The sequence below is a fragment of the Pseudophryne corroboree genome, chromosome 4, assembly GCF_028390025.1.
Source record: "Pseudophryne corroboree isolate aPseCor3 chromosome 4, aPseCor3.hap2, whole genome shotgun sequence".
Lineage (NCBI taxonomy): Eukaryota > Metazoa > Chordata > Amphibia > Anura > Myobatrachidae > Pseudophryne > Pseudophryne corroboree.
Genome location: NC_086447.1, coordinates 371,964,403 through 371,985,475, shown reverse-complemented (window position 1 = coordinate 371,985,475; position 21,073 = coordinate 371,964,403). Strand labels below are relative to the sequence as shown.

Below are 21,073 nucleotides of genomic sequence, written 5' to 3'. Positions count from 1 at the left end.
GACACTTTAAACATTTCAACAAAAACTCAGATTCATAACTGTTTTCGTACAACTCTATGGTATGAAACGGCAGTATTTCTATCTGAACCTCCCATTCGATTGAGTTAACACCCATTTCCTTAGTGCCCCTTCCCCCCCCCCCCCCTTTTTTTTTTGTCACAGGGCTACAGGCGATCCCTTTCCCACCTTCCTCTCTTTACATCATACAAACGTTCATTTGCCGTTTCCTACTCTTCTATTCCTTCTTCTCTTCTCTCTTCTTTCTCTCTACTCTTTCTCATTGGAAGAATAAATTTTCCTCTACTCTTCTTTTCTTGATCGATTACAAAAAGTTTTGATAATATGCGGTCTTTATAATTTGGATACGACAATTTGTATTACAATCATTTTCTACTGTATTGTTCTCTTAAGTATTATCCCACTTAATGCTTTGTTGGCATTGTATTGAAAATGTTTTAAAGGGAAAAAAAAATTTAAAATAAAAACATTTTGAAAAAAAAAAAAAAAAAGGTGTTATCTTACAAAAAAATGCATGGATTGAATGTTTTGATGAATGCATATTTAAACCCCCTACCTAGAGTATACTCAAGCCTAGTCCTATTATTTTTGATTCTTTTGGTTAAAAGAGTCACAAGAACCATTTGGTCTCGAAATCCAGGTTGAGACCTGCTGGATATAGGGTGCCCATTTCAAAAATGCTCCGCATTTCTTTCTTGGCTAGGTCCTCCTCCATACTATTCTTCCTCCAGTTTCCCTTTATGATATGAATCCCACAAAAGGCGATCAAGTCTGTGGGTTGACATTGATGGAACTCCTTAAAGTGGGCTGAAACACCGTGTGTGGTTACTCCTTTCTTAATATTACGAACGTGCTCAGCCATCCGTTCTTTTAACTTTCTCCCTGTCCTTCCAATGTATTGCTTATTGCATGAACAGGTAAGGAGATATACTACATTATTACTATTGCAGGTGATGAAATGCTTGATATGTCCTACTCTTCCATTAGACGCTGAGGTGTATTCCGTAATCTTGGATACAGAACTCTTACAGTTCCTGCACATGCTACAAGTGCCACATCTGTGGAATCCCTTCGTCATAATCGTACCCGGTTTTCTTTTTTCATTTATCACACTCTTTACTAAGTGATTTTTGAGATTGTCTGCCTTTCTTTTTTTGTGTAAACTGTTTTTATTAGTTATTAGTTAAAGCAGCAGTCAAAAACATTACAGAAATATTTTCAAAAACAAAAGTAGGGCATACAAAAATATCGCGTGACATATATTCGGCAGTACACTACACATAAAGCGCCCTTAGTAGAAAAATATCTGTCTGCATTACTGACTGCATTAAAAACTTATAAAAGAAAACATATTATCAAAACAGCATTGATGAATGGGAAAGAGAAACAAGAGAGAGAAGAGATGAGGAAGAGAGGAGAAGTAAGGGAAAATTAGGGTAGGCAGAGTCAGGTGTAAGTGTCTGCAAGTAAGGGCAGACCAATTGGGGGATGGAGGGGCCTCCCCCACCAATTATGAGTCTGGACCATACCATAGAGACATCATTGTCGGAATATGAGTATGGATATGAATAATAATACAAGCATGAATATGAGCATGTTTATAAATATGAAGGGGGTTATATCGTAATATAGGACCGATACATCGGTGTGTCCTTGAAGTCATACCAGGGAAACCAGATAGCTATGAAGTCAACTGTTTTCCCAGATGAGAAGGAGACAAGGTCTTCCATGTCTAAAAAGTGATCAATCTTTGCGAACCACATTTTAATCGAGGGTGGGGAGGTGGATCTCCAAAGGATTGGAATCACCGCTTTAGCTGCGTTGCTAAGGTGTCTTAGCAGGGAATATTTGTAGGAGTGTGACCCTGCGGAGGTGTGATTAAGGAGCCAGAAATCTGGGTCTTTCGGAATCTCATCTCCCAATATCTGTTCGGTGCATTTAAGTACTCCTGTCCAGAATGGAGTTATAAGAGGGCAATCCCACCAAATATGTATAAAACTCCCTGGGGCATTTTTGCATCTCCAACATAGATTCGAAAGAGAGGGGAACATTTTATTGAGAACACGAGGGGTCCTGTACCACCTATATATAAGTTTATAGAGGGTCTCTAATGTCGAGATGCATAAAGAACTTGCCTGAGCGTTCTTAAACACAGAATCCCAGTTAATCTGTGTAGGTAGCCCTGACAATTCCTTCTCCCAGGAAGTCAGGAAGGTAGGAGATTGTGGGAAAAAGTTTTCCATAATCATCGTATAGATTTGTGAAATAGTATGCGTAGGTGATTTGGGGGAGGTGCATAGTTTCTCAAACCCGGTGAGTTCCCTAGTTACGTCAGAGAAGTTCTTAGGAGATGATATGAAATGGTGGACCTGCAAGAACCTCCAAAACTCAGCACTGTGTAGGTTCCAAGAGGATTGAACATCTGAAAAGGAGCGCACCCTACCCGAGCTCACCAGCTGACCGACTCTAAAGATCCCGGCTTCTGCCCATGGGGCGAAAGCAGTCCCTTGGAAGCCAGGGGCAAATTCGGAGTTATAGAGAAAGGAGGTTAAGGGGGACCATTTGGAGGATATGTGACTCTGGGATCTCAGTTTGGTCCATAATTTGAGCGTGGGGGAGACCGTGGGGTGAGATACTTTCGGGAGGGTAGGGAGCCAAGGTGCAATTTCAATATAATGCGGGAGACAACCTTCCTCTAGGAGGACCCATTGTTTGCGGTCTTTGGCACGCGTCCATTCCAGAATCCTATTCAGGTGTACCGCGTGGTAGTAGTTAGGGATGTGTGGGAGTTGTTGCCCCCCTTGATGTTTTCTCCTGAACAAAATGTCGTGTTTGAACCTGGGTGTATTACTACCCCATACAAATGTACGGATAAGCCTCTGGACGTCACGAAGCCAGAGCAGGGGGATGTATATCGGAAGGGACTGGAGAAAGAATAAAATCCTAGGGAGGGCGTTCATTTTAACTACATTGATCCTCCCGAACCAGGACAGTCTCAATTTCTTCCATTTCAGGAAGTCTAGGCGAAGCCTAGTCAATAAGGGTTTAAAGTTTAGGGAGAACACTTTTGATAAATCGTTGGTCAGTAACACCCCCAAATATTTTAATTTGTGATCGTGCCAGGTGAAGGGGAAGGCTTGTTTCAGGCTTTCAACTATAGCAGGAGGAGTAGTTAAATTCATGGCAATGGATTTGGAATAATTTATTTTGAAGTTAGAGAGAGCTCCAAACTTCTCAAACTCTGCCATTAAGTTTGGTAAAGAGGTGACCGGGTTCGTGATTATTGCGAGTAGATCATCGGCATATAATGCCAGTTTGTATTCGGACCCCCTTACCAGCAGGCCCGAAATACATGGGTTAGCCCTAATACTTCGGGCTAATGTTTCCATACAAAGGACGAAGAGCAATGGAGATAGCGGGCATCCCTGTCGCGTACCGTTGAGAATTGGAAAGGGGTCAGAAAGGGAGCCATTAAGCCTAATTTTGGCGGACGGGGAGGCATAGAGGGACAAGATTCTGTGAAGACAGACATTACCAAGTCCTAGATGTCTCAATATACCGGTCAAAAAATCCCAGTCAACTCTGTCAAAAGCTTTTTCTGCATCAGTCGACAGTAGGATCGATGGGGATGAAAGCTGGCCGGCATAGTGAACCATGCTGAGCACTTTAGAAGTATTGTCCCTAGCTTCTCGGCCTAAAACAAATCCAGTTTGATCTCCATGTATCAAGCCAGGTAACAAAAGTTTAAGGCGGTTTGCAATCAATTTGGCGAAAAGTTTTATATCTATATTTAATAATGAGATTGGTCGGTAACTGGAGCAAAGGCTGGGATCCTTACCCTCTTTGGGTAGAACTGCAATATGGGCTTCGAGAGATTGTGGGGAGAAGGGTGATTGATCTGATATGGTGTTAAAGGCTCTTGTGAGTATAGGAATTAATTTCTCTTTAAAAGCTTTGTAGTAGGCAATAGTATATCCATCGGGGCCGGGACTCTTGCCATTAGGAGAGGATTCAATAGCTTGTTGAACCTCCTCAGCAGAAAACGGGGCATCTAGATCTTCCACTTCTGTTGTGGTTAATGTGGGGAAATGTAAGGACCGTAAGTAGTCAGCTATGGCTTTTTGATGGGACGACCTGTCAATTCTTCCGGTTGGGCCGGAGAGGTTATACAGAGTGGAATAATATGTCCTGAAGGCCCTGGCTATGTGGGGTGTCTGGTGTTGGGGTTGGCCATGCTCGTTCTTAATTGTATGAATAAAAGTAAGGGCACGTTGTTCTCTAAGTGCTTTGGCCAATAGTTTTCCAGGCTTATTGCCCCATTGATAGTATCTGCTACGGCATTTTCGATAGGAAAACTTGACTCTATCAGAGAGTAACTTATTCAGAGCCGCCCTAGCAGTTTCGAGATCAGCGTAGTGTTGTGGGGTTTGGGATTTTTTATGTAGAAGCTCGAGAGATTGTATCTTGGACAGTAAATCTTCTCGAAGTTTCTCTCTCTGCTTTTTGCGGAAGGATCCTATTTGAACACAAACCCCCCTAATGACACATTTATGAGCTTCCCATACTGAGACTTTGGAAATGTCATCTAAGTCGTTGGTACTAATGTAAGAGTCCAAAGCGTTGTCAATTCGGGACTTACAGTCTGCGTCTTGTAGGAAAGTGTCGTTAAAACGCCAGGACCATTGGCGATGTGTGTTGGGGGGTAAGCGTAGGGTGAGATTAACTGGGGCATGATCGGACCATACAATCTGTCCTATAGAGGCATCAGACAGAAGGTGTAAGTGTCGGTGACTCAAAAATAAGTAATCAATCCTGGAATAAGTCTGGTGTGGGTGTGAGAAATAGGTGTAATCTATATCAGAAGGGTGTGTCAATCTCCATGTGTCGATCAGCTGGTGGTCGAGCAGGGCACGTCTCATCCCCCTATGCTCCCCCTCCGACCTGTAGGAAATCTTTTTAGAATTGTCCTGGCGGGGATCCAGGGTCCAATTCAGATCACCTCCCATCACGACCACCCCCTCCAAAAGAGGTTCCGCGTCTTCTAGAACTGAGGATATAAAGGAGGGTTGTTTAGCGTTAGGGGCATATATATTTAAAAAAGAGAAACGTTGGCCGTATATGTCGCATTTCACCAGCAACCCCCTACCCTCAGCTATTCTGTGGGAGGCAACATTGAGGACAGGCAGGTGGCGCGCAAGCAATATGGCTACGCCTAATGTCTTGCCAGCAGAATTGTTAGATAGGAAAACGTGCGGGTAATAGTGACATTTTAGGGACGGCACATGCCCTATCTTGAAGTGTGTTTCCTGAATAAAAGCAACGTCAATTTTCTCATCTCTAAGCCATTTGAGAAGTTTAGACCTTTTTTCAGGAACATTCAGCCCTTTGACGTTAAGGGTAGTTACGTGTAGATCATTCACCCCCATTATCACACACATCTAATCGCTTCACATTAGTCTTCTCTTCGGCAGACTCTGGAAAGGGTGAGGGAAGAATAGCAGGGGGGGGAGATAGGAAAGAAAGAAAAGCAAGGAAAGAGAAAAAGAAAGCTGTGGCGTGGAAATCCCCGCCAAAAAATACTTTGATATTAACCAGAAGCGGTATTACTACCAAAAGAACTGCTGCAAGAAGGACAGGAGCGGAATCCTGCCGACTCCCGATCCAAAGAAACAGGGGATGCAGCATAGTGGGGTCTTGCGGGGGGCTCAGGACAACGACCACTCCCAAGATAGAAACTAGATTAATATACAATATTACCGAGGTGTGCATTAGGCACATGTGGAACATGAAAAATAAAAGTATATAGATATATAAGCATATCAATTTGTATAAGAGTGTACAGACAATCCTCAAATTGTCAAACCGGGTTCCATGGAACTATAACATCTGCACACTATCATCCATCTATAAAAACAAAAATCAAAAAGCAAAAAAAAAAAACAAAAAAAAAACAAGAAACAAAGAACCGATCTCATTCGTGAGCGACTCATAGTACTATTAAGAGAGAAAAAGTCTCAATGTATAACATAAGTAACAGGCAAATATACGGCCATTCGGGACGAGGCTTCTCATTCAGGGAGGCTTTGAAGGACGTGGGCCAGGAGTAGATCCCCGCATCCGTGGGGAACGAACTTGCTGCCACGCGTCGTCTGGAGGGAGTACAACAGGCAGGTCTGGAAGGTGATGAAAGGCGTCCCAGTCTGGCACCGGAACCGGAGGGATTCCCAGGATCGTGAAGAAAGCCTGTAGGTCCGACGGTCTAGAGAGACTTGCGATTTTTCCGCCATGAGAGACCTGGAGGGAGAAAGGAAAACCCCATCTGTATTTCAGCTCGAGTTTCCTGAGAGAGTCTGTAAGAGGTTTCAAGGCGCGACGTTGTTGTAAGGTCGACCAGGCAAGGTCGGGAAATATCTGAATCTTGTCGCCTTGAAAGTCAATGCTGACCAGTTGACGGACCGCCCTCATTATTTCCTCTTTTTGGGCATAATAATGGAGCCTACAAATCACGTCCCGTGGTCTGTCGGAGGGTAAGCCTCGAGGACGGAGGGCTCTGTGAGCTCTATCGAATATAATGTCCTTGTTCGGATCCAGGTCAATAAGTTCCCCAAATATCTTAGATAATGCGGCTACAAGGTCTGTTTGCTGGACGCTCTCAGGCAGGCCCCTGACTCTAATATTATTTCGCCGGCCGCGATTATCCATATCCTCAATACGTGATTTTAGGAAGGAGATATCGTCCTGCTGGTGAAATAGCACTTCCCGGAATTTGGTCAGAGAGTCCACTGTAGATGATTCGTGGCGTTCCAGGACATCCACTCTTGTCGCGATTTGAGACATATCTTGTCGGAGCGCTGTCACTTCCTGAGTTATGGTGGAAAGTAGGCGAGTCTCCAAGGCTGAAAAATCTTGTTTCGTAGGAAGTGTCCGTACATGAGACAATATCTCGCTTATCTCCGCAGACAGAGAGAGGGCCTGTGGGGGCACCGGAGTCCCAGGAGAGGTCATGTTGTCCGCCGGATCGTGTAAACTCGGGGAGGTCGGAACAGTAGAAGAAGCAGCGGGGGATGAGGTAGGGGAAGTTAGGAATTGGCGTAGATCTGATGAGCGTCGGTTCGCGGGGAGCGGTATCGCGTCCGGCTTGGTCTTGGCCTTTTTTTTCTTTATCCCTCTCACCATGAGATCGGTCTTTAAATAAAGCAGTGTATAATTACCCTTTCACATATCCTCGGCACTGTGAAGCATGAGGGTCGTCGCCGTGCAAAAGCCCCCACGTGGTCTTAGGGTGGCATCAGGCGAACGTGCACAAGGTTAGGAACCCATTCGTTCGCTTGTAGAGGTAGTATATCTGATATGGCCCGATGGGGGTATAACTGCGTGACCCCAGGCCGCCAAGCAAGTTATCAGCCAACACAGATTTGATATGTGGATGGATGGATGGCTGTATTGATGTATGGGTGGAGGGAGTGCTACAATTAATTGTGTTGTACTTCAAGCCTCATGGGCCTCCCTACCTTCCCTCACACTTAGGTGCCTCAGATTGCAGCCTAGGGACCGCAGCCCCGTTCCACAGTCTGGCCGCAGTGAGATCTCAGCGTCTCAGGAGATCCAATATGGCCGCCGGGCGCCTGCCGGCGCTGCCTCTCTTGCCGGGTTTATGAGTCCCCGTCGGGCGGGTATGTATCTGTCGGGGCCGGGGACAGGGGGACACCTCTAATCGCGGCCGGCGGCTAGCGGCCGCGGAAAGAACGAAGCTCCAGCTAACGTCGGCGGCCCGTGCAGCGGGTGCCGGAGCCGCTTCCGGCCTAAGGCCTGACTCGAGGTCCCGGCTTCTCCTAGCCCCGCAGGCCGCAATCCGCAGGAGCAGTTAAAACTGCTCCCCGATTCCGCAGCACTTCAGGGGTCACAGCCGGGGGTGCACGGAGGGCAGCAGTTTGATAGGGTGGGTGAAAAGTTGCAGGAGGCTGCAGGATAAGCAGTTTGGGCTATGCTATTCAGGAGCTCATACCAGGTACGTCAGTCTCCTTCAGCACCCAGACCACGCCCCCGATTGTCTGCCTTTCTATATATGAACCTGGGCTTTTCCCTCAATGTTCCTTTCAGTACTGGATCACGTAATAAGATGTTCCAGTGTCTTTTAATGATGGATTCCATTTGTTTATGTTGACTACTGTACTTTGTTATAAATGGTATTCCCATTTCTTCTGAGGGATTCTCCAAGTCCTTTTTTGGTATAAGAAGGTCTTCTCTATTACTGGTCTGATACTCTTGGAAAGGGATTTCTAATGTTCCAGCTGCGTATCCCTTATCTGTAAATTGCTTCTTGAGATGGATCCCTTGTTTTTGGTAGTCTTCTAATCTGGAGCAATTTTTTCTAATCCGGTGAAACTGGCTCTTCGGTACGGACGCTAGCCAGTTTTTGTGGTGGTTGCTATTTGAGGGTATAAACGAATTACAATCCGTAGGTTTCGAGTACGTACGTGTATGCAGGGTTCCACCTTCTATGAAGATCTCAAGATCTAGAAAATGTACCGACCTTTCACTGATATCAAACGTGAGAAGGATATTTTTGTTATTACTGTTCAGAGACTGGCAAAACTCCTGTAGAGATGTATCCGTACCATGCCATACAAAAAAGATGTCGTCTATGTAACGAACCCAGGTGACCAGGCCCGCCCCCTCGCCTCCCCAAACGTCCATGACTTCCTGTTCCCATTTGGCCATGAACAAATTTGCGTAGCTTGGGGCGAACCTGGTCCCCATTGCCGTGCCATTGACTTGTAGGTAATAGGATTGATTATAGAAGAAGAAATTATTCCTGAGTATGAGTTCTATTCCCTCCAGAAGAAAATCTTGTAGTGAATTGAGATTTTGTTCTTTAGATACGAAGTAGGACACTGACTCCAGACCATCAGTGTGTTTGATGATGGTATACAGCGATGAAACATCCGCCGTCACCAGGAGGTACTCTGTGTTCCACTCAATGCCTTCCAATTTTCTAATCAGATCCGTCGAATCTCTTAGATATGAAGGTGTTTTTATAACTAAAGGTTGCAACTGGTGGTCTATGAATTGTGACAGATTGGACATCAAAGATTCGGTTCCCGCTACTATAGGTCTTCCGGGTGGTTTGTGCGGGTTCTTATGAAGCTTCGGTAGGATGTAGAACACCGGTATCGAGGGATTCTGAATCAACATATATTTGTGATTTTTCTCCGTGATGACATCCCGTTGTCGATACTTGTCCAGGAAAGTGGTTAGTTTTTTCTTTATCTGTTCTGATGGATTTCCTCTTAGCTTCTTGTACGTATATTCATCTCCCAGTTGCCTCATGATTTCTTCTTCGTAATCTCTCTGATTCAAAATGACAATTCCACCCCCCTTATCGGCCGGTTTTATTACAATGGAAGTCTGCTCCTTCAAATTCTTCAATGCATCCCGCTCTTTCCTGAAGATGCGATCCGGACCACTTGTCCAACAGATCCCACTGAAAGATCCTCGCATGGAACCTGCCGAAGGGAATGGCTTCGTATGAAGCCACCATCTTTCCCAGGACTCGCGTGCAGTGATGCACCGATACCTGTTTTGGTTTCAGGAGGTCCCTGACCAGAGATGCTAATTCCTGGGCCTTCTCCACCGGGAGAAACACCTTCTTCTGTTCTGTGTCCAGTGTCATGCCCAGGAAAAGCAGACGCGTCGTAGGAATCAGCTGCGACTTTGGAACATTTAGAATCCAACCGTGCTGTAGTAACACTTCCTGAGAGAGTGTTACGCTGATCAACAACTGCTCCCTGGACCTCGCCTTTATGAGGAGATCGTCCAAGTACGGGATAATTATAACTCCCTTCTGCCGAAGGAATATCATCATTTCGGCCATTACCTTGGTAAATATTCTCGGTGCCGTGGACAGGCCAAACGGCAACGTCTGGAATTGGTAATGACAGTCCTGTACCACAAATCTGAGGTACTCCTGGTGAGGTGGGTAAATGGGGACATGCAAGTAAGCATCTTTGATGTCCAGCGACACCATAAAATCCCCCTCTTCCAGGCTTGCAATCACCGCTCTGAGCGATTCCATTTTGAACTTGAATTTCTTTATATAAGTATTCAAGGACTTTAAATTCAGAATGGGTCTCACCGAACCGGCCGGTTTCGGTACCACAAACATTGTGGAATAGTAACCCCTTCCCTGTTGAAGGAGGGGGACCCTGACAATCACTTGCTGGAGGTACAGCTTGTGAATTGCCGCCAGCACTACCTCCCTTTCCATGGGGGAAGCTGGCAAGGCTGATTTGAGGTAACGGCGGGGGGGAGTCGCTTCGAATTCCAGTTTGTATCCCTTAGATACAATTTGTATAGCCCAGAGATCCACCTGTGAGTGAACCCACTGGCTGCTGAAGTTTCGGAGACGCGCCCCCACCGCACCTGGCTCCGCCTGTGGCGCCCCAACGTCATGCGGTGGACTTAGCAGGTGAGGACTTTTGTTCCTGGGAACTGGCAGCTTCTTACCTCTACCCCTGCCTCTGGCAAGAAAGGATGCACCCCTGACCCTCTTGCCTTTTTGGGAACGAAAGGACTGCATTTGATAATACGGTGCTTTCTTAGGCTGTGAGGAAACCTGAGGCAAGAAAGTGGACTTTCCAGCTGTCGCTGTAGACATGAGGTCCGACAGACCGTCCCCAAACAATTCCTCGCCCTTATAAGGCAAAACCTCCATGTGTTTTTTAGAATCAGCATCTCCTGTCCAATGCCGAGTCCATAAGACCCTCCTGGCAGAAATGGACATAGCATTAATTCTAGATCCCAGCAGGCAAATGTCCCTCTGAGCATCTCGCATATATAGGACGACGTCTTTGATATGGCCCAGGTTAGCAAAACAGTATCTCTGTCGAGGGAATCTATGTCGTCTAACAGAGTATCTGTCCACGCTGCTACAGCACTACACATCCAGGCTGAAGCAATAGCAGGTCTCAGTAGACTTCCAGAGTGAGTATACACCGACTTCAGGATAACTTCCTGCTTTCTATCCGCAGGCTCCTTTAGGGCGGCCGTATCCTGAGACGGCAGGGCCACCTTTTTAGATAAGCGTGTCAGGGCCTTGTCCACCCTAGGGGATGTTTCCCAACGTAACCTGTCCGTTGGCGGGAAAGGGTACGCCATCAGTAACCTCTTAGAAATCACTAGTTTCTTATCAGGGGAACTCCACGCTTCTTCACACAATTCATTTAATTCATCAGATGGGGGAAAAGTCACTTGCTGCTTTTTCTCCCCAAACATATAAACCCTTTTGGTATTAACCGGGTTACTCTCAGAAATGTGTAATACATCTTTCATTGCAATAATCATGTATCGGATGGCCTTAGTCATTTTAGACTGTAAATGTGCCTCATCATCGTCGACACTGGAGTCGGACTCCGTGTCGGCATCAGTGTCAACCATCTGAGCTAGAGGGCGTTTATGAGCCCCAGGCGGTTTCTGAGTCGCCTGGGCAGGGGCGGGCTGAGACCCCGGCTGTCCCAAGGCTGCAGCGTCAACAAACCTTTTATGTAAGGAGTTTACATTGTCATTTAAGACCTTCCACATATCCATCCAATCTGGTGTCGGCCCCGACGGGGGCGATACCACACTTATCTGCCCTTGCTCCACCTCCACGTAACCTTCCTCATCAAACATGTCGACACAGCCGTACCGACACACCGCACACACACACAGGGAATGCTCAGACTGAGGACAGGACCCCACAAAGTCCTTTGGGGAGACAGAGTATGCCAGCACACACCACAGCGCTATATAACACAGGGATTTACACTGCTAATAAGTGATTTTCCCAATAGCTGCTTGTCTGTATCGATTTGCGCCTAAATTTATGTGCCCCCCCTCTCTTTTTAACCCGTCTTGTACCTGGATACTGCAGGGGAGAGCCTGGGGAGCGTGCTTCCAGCGGAGCTGTGAAGGGAAAATGGCGCTGGTGTGCTGAGGAAGAAGGCCCCGCACCCTCAATGGCGGGCTTCTGTCCCGCTTTCAGTGTATAATAATGGCGAGGGTTTTTACATATATACAGTGCTAGACTGTATGTATGTATGATTTTGTGCCAAAGGTATCTCAATTGCAGCCCAGGGCGCTCCCCCCCAGCGCCCTGCACCCTACAGTGACCGAAGTGTGTAAGTGTGCTGGGAGCAATGGCGCACAGCTGCGGTGCTGTGCGCTACCTCAATGAAGACAGGAGTCTTCAGCCGCCGATTTCGACGTCTTCCAGCTTCTGTTCTTCTGGCTCTGCGAGGGGGACGGCGGCGCGGGTCCGGGAACGGACGATCGAGGACAGGTGCCTGTGTTCGAACCCTCTGGAGCTAATGGTGTCCAGTAGCCTAAGAAGCACAAGCTAGCTGCAAGCAGTTAGGTTTGCTTCTCTCCCCTTAGTCCCACATAGCAGTGAGTCTGTTGCCAGCAGAAACTCACTGAAAATAAAAAACCTAAAATACTTTCTTTTCTAGTAAGCTCAGGAGAGCCCACTAGGAGCACCCAGCTCTGGCCGGGCACAGATTCTAACTGAGGTCTGGAGGAGGGGCATAGAGGGAGGAGCCAGTGCACACCAGATAGTACCTAATCTTTTTTTTAGAGTGCCCAGTCTCCTGCGGAGCCCGTCTATTCCCCCTGGTCCTTACGGAGTTCCCAGCATCCACTAGGACGTCAGAGAAATATACATTTTCTTGGCGGGGGCTCATACATATATACAGTGCCCAACTGTATATATGCTAAACTTTTGCCAAAGAGGTCCCAATTGCTGCCCAGGGCGCCCCCCCCCCCTGCACCCTTACAGTGACCGGAGTATGTGAGGTGTGTGTGTGGGAGCAATGGCACACAGCTGCAGTGCTGTGCGCTACCTCAGTGAAGACTGGAGTCTTCTGCTGCCGATTTCGAAGTCTTCTTGCTTCTTATGCTCACCCGGCTTCTGTCTTCCGGCTCTGCGAGGGGGACGGCGGCGCGGCTCTGGGATCGGACGACGAGGGTGAGATCCTGTGTACGATCCCTCTGGAGCTAATGGTGTCCAGTAGCCTAAGAAGCAGGACCTATCTGTAGAGAGTAGGGCTGCTTCTCTCCCCTCAGTCCCACGATGCAGGGAGTCTGTTGCCAGCAGATCTCCCTGAAAATAAAAAACCTAACAAAATGCTCTCTTATAGCAAGCTCAGGAGAGCTCACTGAACAGCACCCAGCTCGTCCGGGCACAGATTCAAACTGAGGTCTGGAGGAGGGACATAGAGGGAGGAGCCAGAGCACACCAGAATCTAAATTTTCTTAAAGTGCCCATGTCTCCTGTGGAGCCCATCTATTCCCATGGTCCTTACGGAGTCCCCAGCATCCACTAGGACGTTCGAGAAATGTAATTGGTTGATGATCGCGGCTCTAACAGAGCAGCATCTAATGTGGTCCGTGGCCCTGTCCAGCGCCTACATTTGCAACAGATTTGTATAGTCCGATCGCCCAGTTGGTTGGCTACATTAAACAAAGATCATATTTGGCGGGTAGCATCTGCCCTTGTGCGGTTGTGTGGGCAGATGTACAGTCCCAAAAACAAATCTAAGAAAAAAAAAATCCAGATGCTGAAAACACTTATGATCAACACCCTGATCCCTGATAATGTAATGTACCAGAAGGCCAATACCTTAACAAGTTAATAGGTAGTCTGCAATTGGTATGCTTATATTTAAATGGGGGTAAATATGGCCGGATTCAGAGTTCGTAAAGCAATGTCTTCACAGTTGAGCGGACTGACTGTGCACACGGAGTCGCACTGCGCATGTGCCGCAATGGTCTTGCAATGCCAGTCGCAGAGAGGATTTTTCCTTGATGTCCCACTGTTTTCTTAAACTTAACATGTCTAAGACTGAGCTGATCATCTCACCCTCCTGCATAGCCTGAACTCCCGCTGTTTCATCATCTATTGAGAGCACTACCATCTCCTCTAGCCACAAATCGGCTGTCTTGGAGTTATCCTTGATTCTTCCCTCTCCTTCAAACCACACATTCAGTACCATTCGCAGTCCTGCCGGTTCCATCTCAGAAATACTAACTAATAGGACCAAGGGCGGTCTCTGGCAGAGCAAGAGACGCGGGATCTATGCCAGAGTTTACTGCGCATGCGCAAGTCTCTGGAAACATAGCGCCTGCATTTTCTTCCCATGACATCTCTACTGCGCAAGCGCAAATCATCGTGAAAATGGTTGCAGCACCATTTTCCCAGTGTTTTCTGTCTGTAGTGCCGGCCACCACAGGACGTCAGAGGGACAAGTAAATTTATATGGGTGCAGGGGGTGCAGTGTGGACCTCTAGGTGCCCGTGGGCAATGCGCACCTTGCACCCATTATAGATACGCCAATGGATCAGACCCTTTCTCACCCTGATTGGACTACTGTGACCTCCTACTATCTGGCCTCCCAAACTTCCAACACTCTCCACTCCAATCTGTCTTCAATGCTGCTGCCCGGCTCATCTCCTTTTCCAAACTTACTACCGCCAAACCCCCCCACCCCACACCACACACACAAGCACTATACTGGCTCTCCTTCCCCTTCAGACCCCCATTTAAGCTTCTTGCACTCACAAACTCTCACCTATTTTCTAATCTCCCTTCACACTGCCACCCACCCACTTCATTCCACATATGCATGCTGCCTCTCCTGACTACTGATTACTTCCTTCCACTCCTGCCCAAGTTTTTGTCTTTGCTGCTCCCTATCTCTGGAAATCTCTACCTCTCCATATCAGACTCCACCTCTCTTAAAAAGGACTCTTAAGATCAACTTTTTCGTCAATGCCATCCATATCTTATCCTAACGCACTGTTCCTTGCTCTTATGAGCAGGGCCCTCTTCACTCATGTGCTTGTCCGTCACTTACTTTCACTATCATCTACTCCATACTGCCTACAACGGCACCTGACCCTTGGTTGCGGTTGCCCTGCTGCATATGTGAGTGCTATGATCACTGATGCAGAAATGTTTAGAAACCATGTCCTTGTCCTGCATTGTTTTGTACTGTCAGTTTTCTTGTTTTGCTCACTCGTTTATGTGCTACAGAACCCTTGTGGTGCTACATAAATAAAAAATAACAATAGTAGTAATATTAATAATTTGCAAAGTGATTGACAGTCAGGACCATTTACGGGAAGTAATGGGCAATGGAGGCAAAAACCAAGTGTGTCATGACCGGTTTAAAGCATGTCTCAGCTGTGTCTGCGATCCCATGCGCAATAACAGTGGCTCCGGGGTCTTTCTTCCTACAGCCAAGCTGCGTGAACACAGGGCTACTTAGAAATTTGATAACTGACTGACCTGCAGAGGGCGCTGCAGCAACTGCATATTTTGCACAGTATCTGAGAACACGTTCTCAGCTAAAGTGGCAATAAAATACAACACTGAATGAAGTACATATGCCTTAAGGGTCAGTAGTATAATCCAGCCAATGAAAAGGAGAAGGCTATAATGTTCCTGCAGAATGAGCCTCTCCTCTTTCTGTCAGCCACTGGTGGTAACACAACACTGTCTGGCATACACAGAGAGATGTAAGTCATCGTACACTATACTAGAGAAGACGCAGGTTTCTCACCTCCTTGCCTCTTCTATTCTTCAACAGCTCCAACTGCGGCTCAGCAGAATGACACCAGCTCTGAGCTTCCTGAAGGGTAAGACTTATCTGCAAGTCAATGAACAGTAAAAACCTCTTGTGCATGTATTATACAGTCCCTGTGGCCCAGCATGGTATATGTAAAATCTAAGCAGTTGCATTATCTTTATTTGATCTTTCCATTTTAAAATTCAGGGTTTAAAACTATCATTGCGTATCTGGATGCTAATTATTAATTTGGCAACGTAAGAGCAAGCAATATTTATTTATTATTAACAGTTTCTTATATAGCGCAGCATATTTCGTTGCGCTTTACCATTAGAACAACAGTAATAGAACAAAACTGGGTAAAAACAGACAGACATAGAGGTGGAAGGCCCTGCTCACAAGCTTACAATCTATATTGCTTGGACTTTCCGGTAGCAGCATGCCGAGACGCCATTGCTAGGATTCATTGTGTTTCCTAACATAAAGAACAGGAGTAGGTTATTAACTTTTGTAGCATACACAAAGGGATGGTGTAGAGTTGTACACAAGTCCATTTTGCATTTTGTGGTATTTAACAATGTGCACATTCTGTAGCCGAGTGCACATCTCCACGGAAGAGTCTTAAACAACTCAACACATCTTCACTTGTGGCTAAATGGGCGACAGGGCGATCATGAGTAGAATAAACTAGTGAGGGCATGCCGAAAGCATGTAGGCAGAACTGCGGGCTATGCAGAGTTGTTCGTACATGGAGTTACACTTGTTTTCTGCTGGATCTCTTGCACCAAGGATAGGTCTGGTTCTGGTGAGTGCTGATAATAATGACAGCTAAAAAAACAGATAGAAGCGGTGGTGTCGCATAGATGCATAAGACTCAAAATAGAGGTGAAGACCCTCATTTAATGACATACATGCAATGTGAGTGCAGTAGTGTCTGTCTTATGTACAACTCTGGACCAGCTCCAATATGTGTCTTTCTACAGCTATAAACTTATGTCAAGATAATGTCTCTACTGACAACAGCAGAAACTCATTCAGATTATACCAGTGTATTGTTGTACCACAACAGGTAAGGACTGTGGGCTATGATGTAGTCTGAGAAAGTAGAAAAGCAGAAGAATGACATTACCTCTTGTAATGCAACTTGGTGAAAGCTTTATAACATGCCAAAACACTGCTTCATAAAGCTCCCTCCCTGGAGAGGATATTTGCACAAGATCATATAATATACAGCAGGAGAGTCAGAGTGCCTATAGCACAGAGACATTGTTACTGATATGATACAAGCTCCGTGCTAACCCCTTCAATACCAACCATTTGTATTACAGTTATAGATTACTTGATAAGGAATGCTGCCACAGACCAAAAAAGAGCTAATTGCATTTGGAAAGAGAAGCAACTGCTTTGGGCAAATGGTTAATATATAACTTTTATTTGTAAAGTATATTAAAAAGAAATCTTCAGATGCTCAAAACATTCAGGTAAACAGTAAAATATCAATTAAAAATTACATATAGTAAGAATAATGTCTATAGTTAGAAAAATGACATGAAAATTAATGATAATGTTCAACTGTGTTTAGGTGCCATCTTTATTTCACTTGCAATTCTGTGAGGAGAGCTGCAAAACATGCACTGTGTAGGGTCCTGAGGACCAAGTTTGAGAACCTGTGCTGTAGCGGACTAAATATACATTCTGGAGTCCTATATTAATTGAACAATAGGGATATTATTAACCCCTTAGATTGATTTGTTCACTTGGGCCATTAGTCAGAAGATTAAATTTCTTCTCAACGAGTTATTAGCTAGTACAAAGGTTCTCAAACTCGGTCCTCAGGACCCCACACAGTGCATGTTTTGCAGGTCTCCTCGCAGAATCACAAGTGAAATAATTAGCTCCATCTGTGGACCTTTTAAAATGTGTCAGTGAGCAATTAATACACCTGTGCATTTCCTGGGTTACCTGCAAAACATGCACTGTGTGGGGTCCTGAGGACCGAGTTTGAGAACCACTGACCTAGTATAATCAAGTGTTCAAGTATACTTGTTATACAGTTTTAAGGGGATGCGGTTAATATACTGCCTGTCGGGATCCCGGCTTCCATGATACAGACGCTGGAATCCCGACAGGTGGGAAAATGCTGACCGCAGCCCCATATTCCACTCGGGGTGTGGATCCACGCAACCGCCTGAGTGAGAATATTACCTGTTGTGAGCAAAGCTCGCCACTGGGCCAATAGCATAGCGAGCGTAGCGGGCCGACTCGCTACCGGGATTCCGCTGTCATTGTAGTGACACCCGTATGTATTTCCTATTACAGGTTGAGTCTCCCTTATCCAAAATGCTCGGGACCAGAGGTATTTTGGATATGGGATTTTTCCGTATTTTGGAATAATTGCATACCATAATGAGATATCATGGTGATGGGACCTAAATCTAAGCACAGAATGCATTTATGTTTCATATACACCTTATACACACAGCCTGAAGGTAATTTTAGCCAATATTTTTTATAACTTTGTGCATTAAACAAAGTTGTGTCTACATTCACACAATTCATTTATGTTTCATATACACCTTATGCACACAGCCTGAAGGTAATTTTAGACAATATTTTTTATAACTTTGTGCATTAAACAAAGTGTGTGGACATTCACACAATTCATTTATGTTTCATATACACCTTATACACACAGCCTGAAGGTAATTTTAGCCAATATTTTTTATAACTTTGTACATTAAACAAAGTGTGTGGACATTCACACAATTCATTTATGTTTCATATACACCTTATACACACAGCCTGAAGGTCATTTAATACAATATTTTTAATAACTTTGTGTATTAAACAAAGTTTGTGTACATTGAGCCAACAGAAACCAAAGGTTTCACTATCTCAGTCTCACTCAAAAAAGTCCGTATTTCGGAATATTCCGTATTTCGGAATATTTGGATATGGGATACTCAACCTGTATGATATGACATATTCTTTCTTCAGCATGTGCAGAACAATCAGTGGTTTTTCTGTGAAGCATTTCTTAAACCTCAGGGTTAAGGATACTCTTAAAATGGATACAAAGTATAAAGATTTGTTGTGTCCGAATCATGTTACATTTAATATATAAACTATATCCAGCATATTCCTCTGTATGGAATTAGTATTTTAGATCAGAAATAAAATTATATTGACCATCATAAAAATTGGATCTCCGCTAAACACTAGAAATTTATGATTGCAGATACTGTATTTACTCTTGGTAACACACAACATAAACAGCCAGTCATTAACTGGTTGTCAGCAGATCACTTACCCTATGCTGTTACGTAATACATGTAATAACCATACACTGTATCATTATGTGTAACAAGTGATAAAGCTAAATATTTATCTTATTTAAAACCCTTTAAGAGGCCTAAGAACACTGTACGCTATTGACGTATGGAGTACCGTAAGGGTACGCACGTTGCGTAACAATCGCTTAGCCGTGGTCGAGACGCTCAAGCGTCACGTTCGCTCACGGCCAAGAGATCACAGGCAGGCACGCTATTGGCTGCTGACTAACGTAATGGTTCGCTATAGCGTAGCGGACGCTCGGGACCACGAGGAGATCACCAGCGGCGCAGACGCTCACAATGTTAAACCTTTATATCTAAACCATAAACAATGTAATATGCAGTAAAACCTTAGTGTAGAGATAGGGTGTAGATGCAACACAGTGTAACCTTATTAACTTAAAAGCTGTTCGAGCGTCACCGACGCTCTGAGAATACTTAACACTATAATGAACACACAACTACCGGGCTTAGGGTCTAACGCCTTATGAATATGTTATACTTGCAAAAAGAATAATACAATACAAGTCATACACTACATTATAACATAGACTAACTAACCAGAAAACTACACGTGAAATACAATATCAGTACAATAACTATATAAGAGAAACGAGAGAGAAAGAGAAGAGAGAGAGAGAGAGAGATATGGCCCACAATAACAAGAAAGACAATATGATTGCGGAGAATAACTTACGCACAAAGGGGAACGATCGCATGCGCCTCTGGACATCCAGCTCCCCATTATCAGCAATGAGAACCGTTGAAGAGTGAGAGCTGGATGTGATCGGCTTGTCTATTTATGCCCCACACACAATACAATTCAATGGTCCCTACAATCTCATTGTTCATTGGACACAGGAATTCCTCCTCGCATTATAACAAAAGGTCATAGGTTGATTCATACAGGTGGGCTGTGACAATTTCCAACTGCTCAGGTGGGTGGGAAACTAGGTTTCCCGCCGCATGGATAAGTAAGTGCAAATAATAGTAAATGGACATAAACTTCTTATGTCCATAACTATTCGCACGAGCGATTAATCTGTTTCAAACCAACACCGGAATATTGCTAATTAAATACTCTTCCGATGGATACTAAACACCACTGTATTACTCCTGTCTGACCCTTCGTATCAAACAAAGAGGGATTTCTCCGTCCATGAACATTCTACATTAACCAAACTTTCAGATTCTATCAAAGGGACCATAATCTACAAAATACATTATATGGTGAAAATATGTAACGAAAGAGTCGCCCGCTAGACGCATACAATCTCTACCGTAAATGCGCATAGCGTGCGCCTGCGGGTGCCCGCAACAGCGAGTATGCGCACGCACGGGAGAGCGCACGCATGCGCAGCAGGGACACATATGAGGTGCAAATATGGCAGTGTGCATCGTGATATTTTTCTGACTTTGACAGTCCACCCTTTGGCAGTCAACAATAACTGCCACTTCCTAAAACATTTCAAAAAGAGAAAAATATATGTCAAGTGTAAATACATTTCCATGGTTGGGTAGGGGAGGAGAGGAGAAGGTAGGAAAAGGGTATGTCCTAGTGAGATAGCAGAAGCATGTGTGTATGAATCCGTGTTTGGGGGTCATGTATCATCGTGCCGTACGTGTTTTAAATCAAGCTTCGAGGTATTGCGAAGTATACATTTGAATTCCTTCTTATCCCGTGGTACGGGTCTGTGGATGGGCTGTCAAACTTTACCGAGCTCTTTTCGGCTGTGGTTGTAACAAAATGGGGAGCACATTTTAGTTGATGATACATGAATGGGGGAATATGTGATTGCTGATATCTGTGCCTGTATTCCCTATCGACTATGTGTGTAATTACCTGAAGGTTGTAGAGATGAAGAAAAGACATAATTACGGTAAATGCAGTGGTATTCTATGTCAGGTTAATGAACATTTGTCGGTTGAAGTCTTGTTCGGTGTCTGTTGAATGCTGTCTTCTTTGTGCTTTTGCCCAAAAGGTGCAAGCAAAAAGCTTTGTCAATGTCCATAGGCTTACAAAAGTGTTGGGCTAGCGTGATTTTAAAATTTCTAGGGAAACTGGGGGTCTATGGCATAGTTCATCAAATCTCTGTGTGTAAGGTTGTCAAAACTTCT

The 21,073-nt window shown here is 45.0% G+C and overlaps 1 protein-coding gene across 6 annotated transcripts in view; it reads right to left on the bottom strand.

Moving 5' to 3' along the window:
• CCDC150 (coiled-coil domain containing 150) overlaps positions 1-21,073 on the bottom strand; it is a 389,117-nt gene that overhangs the window by 44,588 nt on the left and 323,456 nt on the right. For 5 of the 6 annotated variants that reach the window (XM_063916595.1, XM_063916594.1, XM_063916599.1 and 2 more), the window contains one exon: positions 15,618-15,704. The exons of the other annotated variant lie outside the window; for it this stretch is intronic. In XM_063916595.1, the coding sequence (XP_063772665.1) occupies positions 15,618-15,704 (87 nt within the window). The remainder of the gene's footprint in view (positions 1-15,617; positions 15,705-21,073) is intronic. 6 annotated transcript variants of the gene reach the window in all.